The sequence below is a fragment of the Atractosteus spatula genome, chromosome 11 (assembly GCF_055471065.1).
Source record: "Atractosteus spatula isolate fAtrSpa1 chromosome 11, fAtrSpa1.hap1, whole genome shotgun sequence".
NCBI classification, from domain to species: domain Eukaryota; kingdom Metazoa; phylum Chordata; class Actinopteri; order Semionotiformes; family Lepisosteidae; genus Atractosteus; species Atractosteus spatula.
In genome coordinates, this window is record NC_142716.1 from 11,626,861 (window position 1) to 11,632,957 (window position 6,097).

At 32.4% G+C, this 6,097-nt stretch overlaps 1 protein-coding gene across 8 annotated transcripts in view; it reads right to left on the reverse strand.

Annotated features, from left to right (window-relative positions):
• The window catches only part of ptprc (protein tyrosine phosphatase receptor type C), a 50,521-nt gene extending 44,665 nt beyond the window's left edge, over window positions 1-5,856 (reverse strand). For 6 of the 8 annotated variants that reach the window (XM_088926811.1, XM_088926810.1, XM_088926809.1 and 3 more), the window contains exons 1-2: window positions 5,764-5,838; window positions 5,562-5,671 (exon numbers count right to left, since the gene is read on the reverse strand). In XM_088926811.1, the coding sequence (XP_088782937.1) occupies window positions 5,562-5,631 (70 nt within the window). In that variant the 5' untranslated portion in view covers window positions 5,632-5,671; window positions 5,764-5,838. Of the gene's footprint in view, window positions 1-5,561; window positions 5,672-5,763 lie in introns of all 8 variants that reach the window. The other 2 variants (XM_088926813.1, XM_088926812.1) reach the window with 1 other exon arrangement.
• Window positions 5,857-6,097: the final 241 nt, after the last annotated feature.

A 6,097-nucleotide genomic window follows, 5' to 3' on the forward strand; every position in this document is an offset into this window, starting at 1 on the left:
AGATTCTACAGAGATCTTCTTTTTTTCCCTATACTAAAAGTTTGAGTTACACAATTCACCGTGTTCTTGATTTTGAATATTTTGCCATTTTTTACTCACATACAGTGGGGTTCTATATTTTAAACACCCAGGTGCTTAAATTCCCATTTGCACTACTGAATTGTCTTGAATATACAGTACAGTGGAAGTCCTCACTTCTCAACAAATGACTGTAAGATCAGGCACAAAATTCTACTGACTGTAGGCACCTCAGAAACAAATCCATGTGAAAATGAAAAGGGGACCGACTCGGCCTTTAACCTTATATACTTATACTGTATATAATATACTGTACTTACATTTATAACCTTATTTAACCTTTAAGCATTTTAACTTTATATACCCCCTTCCCCTATATACTGTATATATAAATGATGTTGGAACGTTAAAGTTAGTTATATAAATGTTCTTATCAATGCTTTTACAGTGTTTCTGGAAAGGTGCAGTTTGGGAGGAATAAAAGAGATAATAATATAATTTGGGAGTGATTTCATTAATATGTGGATCTGATTGCAAAAAGTGATATACAGTACAGTACTGACTAAATGAGCTAAACTAAAGTGACTAATTAACTAAACACATACAGTCTCCAACAGTCATTCACCCATTCATTGCTTAATTGTTATCAAACTTATGTGCCTCACAATAGTACAATAATATACAAATCTATGGAAACATTGGTAAAAAATATTCATACCCTTAAATTAGTAAATTTAGAAGAAATATTGAGTCTCAAAATACTTGGGCATTTAAATCCCCTTAGGAAGCAATGGACATTTAAGCACCTAAATAGTGTGTACATAATTTAAATAAAATATTATATTTAAATAAGGATAGTTTAGCCAACACTATTTAAGGAGGTAAGTTAGGTCCCCTTTTCATACCATAAAGGCCCATGGGGAATGGGGGGCAAGGGTCACCATTTTTCTCAACCATCTGACACTGGAGGTGATGTGGTCAGCATCACACTCCTGCCAGCCTATTACCTCCAGAAGGATTAACCCTCAGTACTCATTTGGAAAGCAGGCTAAGTGGACCTGGGAGCCATCTGGAAGGAATTAGAGCAAGCTACATCACTTGCCCCCACCTGGGGTTGAACCCAGGACCTTCCAGTCAGAAGCTAGACACCCTTGCCATCTGAGCTACCACAGCTCCAGTAGACACTATTCAGTACAAATAATACATTTGAGAATAACATTGTTAGAGGTGACCACTGCAAATATTTATGTCTGAATAAAAAAAAACAAAATTACTGTGTCTTAACAGCAAAACAGTTTCACTGGATCATCGTGAGTTAAAATAAGCCTTTTCCCAGTCACAGCTTATTTGTTTTGTGCAAGTTTGCTACTGGATGGTCAACACAAGTTTTATCAGTGATTTTACAGTACCTTACTATGTAAGTACTAACCATATTTCCTGCTTAAAATTAAAAACACTCATTTTAATGGATGGAAAAACATGGTTTACCTTTGTCATAAAAAACATTTACCTTTTGAGTCATATGTTTTCACGCCTCTTGTCTTTTCCCTTGCGAGAAATAACAAGTGGCTAGAGTCTTGAGTGTGAAATGGGGAGGCCCCTGGCACTCTCTACTAATTCAAGGTAGGGCGAAAGTACCTTCTACTAGTATTTGTTTGGTCAAAAATAAACAATAAAATAAAATGGGCTCTCATAGCATAACATTGGCAACAACATTGTTAACAATTGTGCAGTTGAAAAGTGACATCACAGTTTGTTTAACAGTACCTTTCTTTTTGCTCACTGCATTACACTTCCTGTCACATGATACATGGTACTGGTTCAATTACCATATCTATATTTAAAATAGTACATCCCCTACACCTGCTTCAAAGCTACATACCATTTAAACCATCATAGTCACCACTGTAACAAAGTAGCCTATACGTAAAAATAGATAATTGCAAAGGCTTTGCATTTTTATTTTACTTAGAAGAACACAATACACCACGTACAAAAACACTCATAAGCTTTTGATAAGTATTAGATAAAAGCTAAATGTACTATTTTGGTATAGAAACAAAGTAGTTTTATGATGCAACATGCAGATTAAAACACATTAATTCCAGTTATTTTACAACTTTGAGATGGTTTTCTCTCAAGGCAAAACTCTTTGTTTTACGTTCAAAGTGAAGCTTTCACATTTAAGCCTAACATAAAAATAGTTGACTGTCATTTCAGCAGCAACTTTTAAGTATTAAGCCTTTTCCAAAAAAAAAACCAAAACACTTTTAGCTTGAACTTCTTCATTTCTGTGCTTCCTTTTTCTTCATCTTAGCGGGTTTACCATTTTACGGACTGTTACAGACTGGAACAAAAATCAGTCAGACTCAAAATGGAATAAGGAAGTGGTCTACCAGGGTACTGCTTGCCTACACTGTAACAGCTCTACAAAAACAGCTAACCGAGAAAAACTTCACCAATGTCCGGCTAGTCGTTTTTCTTTGCTGGCACCAATTCAAATGAAGTATATCATTGTAAACTGCATGCTGTTTTGTGGAGCTAGTATGATAGCAAGGATTTTGGCATTGATGTTGCAATCTGGGTATGCCACACAAATTAGAATATTTTGCCTTTCAGAATTATTACATTTAAGGAGAATTGTGTGATTTTATTAATGTAGTCATCTGAATGCAAGTACAGTAAGCTATATCATTTATGTGTAAGGATATGTATCGTTGCTGCTGTATTGTTAGAAATAGTACCTTCACCAACACCTTTCTTGCTAGTCTGCTAGGTTTTAGAAGCTGTATCTTGCGCATTGACTAATTTGTATTTTTGGTGTTTTTAATTTATCTTTGCATGAGATCACTTTCAGATTAATACTATAATTCTGTAAACAATAAAATCCCAAAGTAAAAGCCCAAAGAATAACACATATTCAATATAACAAATATTCAAAATAACAAAGATAAAAAAGATAAAAGTTACACACTAACTGATACGTTAATTAAAGTTCAGCCGTTATTCTACAAATCAATGATTAATGTCAATCTGTTTGTGTCTAAACATGAATCATTTTCTTACTAGTTAGTTACAGGAACTAAGAGTATTCTGTTGTTAAAGGCCTTGTCATTGGAATCTTTTCACCATATAATATGAAAAATAACAGTTCCTATTACTATCGTAGGCCAATATAATATCATTCACACATTTAATGATGAATTTTTAAACCGCACTATGAAACAGCAAACTCAAAGGAGATTAAGCTCTAAAGAAAAAAATTATATCACTTTTACAGATATGGTCATACATATTGGATACTTGCAAGTGCAAAGCACTTCAACCCCCAGTACTCGCAATTTACACACTCAGTTCTCGATGGCGGCTTACCACTGAGTAGAAACAAGACAAAATATTTTTAATTTGTCATTTGCAAATGGGCGATAGTTCAGGATTTTCAAGGAAATAAATGAAACAGATGACTATTACTCACTTAGGTCTCACCTATGCTTTCAGTCTTAATTAATGAAACTTGCATGGCAATAATAATAATACATTGACCTCCATGAAGTCAGTATGTTCTCATTAATAGGTTGTAATATTAAAATGGACAAAGTAGTTATTTTAATGTGTAAACCTTATTCTGGTTTATGATAGTAAAAGGTGTTCAGTTCCTGTTTTAATCTTTAAATAATGCTACTGTATTTCACAAGGACATTGCATTACCATATAACACGAAAATAAAGAACCTTTTTGAGATCCATTAGTGAAACAAAATGTACTAACCTTCAACATAAAAAATACAAACTAAAAGTTACAGTGGTATAAATCTATACTTCAGATAAAATTAAACTAAATGTATAAATATGTATCTTTAACTAGAGGAGGCAGAATGAGAAAATTGGAACACACATCTGAAAATGAGCGCCAAGAGAAGAATCAGACACACTAATATATAATTACACATACTGTACTACACCATTACTTACACTGCTATTATATTTGTTTTTAATTATCATTAAATTACTTTATGTTAGTTTTAATCAACATGTTAAAACCATAAAGTAACACCCAAAATTAATTTAAAGTACTTAACGTATAGTAAAAACAATGCATTTTGTGTTCCATAGTGGTTTGTTCTAAAACTTTGAAGCAGATAACCTCTGATACAGTACGTCTTACAAGTAGTTAATGGTTTGGATGCTGAAGACTAATTACCCTTTGAGTAAAAGTTTACTAGAAGGACACACCCTAAGTTTCAATACCAGTAGAAAAATGTTATCATTAATTTTGGCATTCATTGCATTCAATAACATACAGTATCTAGAAGATATTTTCTATTTAATACATTTCAGAATTAAAACACCTGTGATATTTGTCTCACAGTGATTTTGTTTCTGGAAACTAATTTTAAAAATTGTATTCTGGCAACAGGAACAAATACATTACAGAATTTGGCAGTATGAATGTGACCATTAAACTTACTACATTGGTTTACTTTGTTATAATATGTGTTTCTATTTTATTTTGTTTTTTTCCTAAGACTCATAGTGTATTGACTTTAAAGTAATGCTCAATGTTAAAAGAGGAACTGCAAAAAAATATGAAGGGAGTGGCAAATGTATGATTAGTGAGCGTTGAAATAATGCAGATTTTTATATCAAATAATTCAGTCCAGTACTTTCAACAGAGTTTGTGTACTTTTTTAAAAAGTTTACATGTACATTTTACTGCTTGTTTTTTTTAAATGATCACCTTATGATTTATTTTCTTTCTACTTATTCTGTGTTCAACTTAATCTCTTTAACAGTAAATTATTTTGTAAATTTAGCACTGCCAAAATCTCTTTTCTCTACAAAACAACTTGTTCCAGTTTGAGGAGCATTGTTTACATTTTTGTCAATATTTTATTAGAGATATAAAAATTCAAACTAACCACTGCAAAAAAGGTTTAGAAGCAATCAAATGATTAATTGAATTCATTAACTGGTTTTATGAAGTCATCTTTTTCTTTGTCTGTTCACTACTTATAAAATATTTTCAGCGCATTTAAGAGGGATGTCATGAAACCATCAATGAGAACTGAAAAATTACAGGAACAAAAATATTAATACTACAAAATATTATTAACTAAATTTAACTGAGAGCTTTTTAATAACAATAAAAATTCTGGGGAAATTTCAAAAGATAGGTTTTGCGGGCATAAGAAGGCCTTTAGGTTAAAGTCTGAATAAATAACAAAAAATAAATAACCAACCTCAATAAAAATACATAAATAATGAAAAGCTAATGTAATGCAAAAACTGTAGCGAAACAATACCTATTTGGTGAATTATGTTAAAAAGGTTCTCTTTTCTTCACTTTAATATAAACTAGTTTTATGTAGTCAACATGAAACTGCCATACTCATGGAAGCACAAAACTGTTTATTAAAAAGTATAACCCTTTTTCTAATATATGAGGAAAGTTAATTAAGCAGAGCAGTTTAAATAAACCAATCAAAAAAATCATTTTAATCTGTCACAACCAGGGACTACCAAAAAATATTATCCGCTACATACCTTCACAAACGATGCCAAAGACCAGCAAACCGACACATAGTGTCAGCTTCAGTCCAAAAAGACCTGTCATTTCCAGAGTTCAGCAAAGTCCTTCCGAAACACCATGCGTCCTATTGAGAATCAGCATAAGAACAATTTTTTAAAAACAGTTTTTTTAATATTTTGACTTGAAATGGGTATAATTGAGCAACGTTTTACATACGTTTTCTTGCCTGCTTATCAGTCCGAGTGCAGTTTCCTCTGTGTGTTACCCAAACCCTAACCACTCGCTTCTTGTCATGCTACTGTGAATGATGTCAGACAGAAAGTCGTACCTACATTTTTAACATGCTCTTGGTCCATTCACTGCAGGAAGTCAGGTTATAAGTGAATTTCTACTGCGCCACATTTAGTTCTTCCACTCAACTTTGAAAACAGCCATAGACAGAAATTGATTGTTTTCTTGTACCAAATACTTCAGGAAAAAAAAATTGTGCAGCACTCTTAATTTCAAAACATACAAACTCCAGATTGTGACTTTGAAGATTCAGTATCAT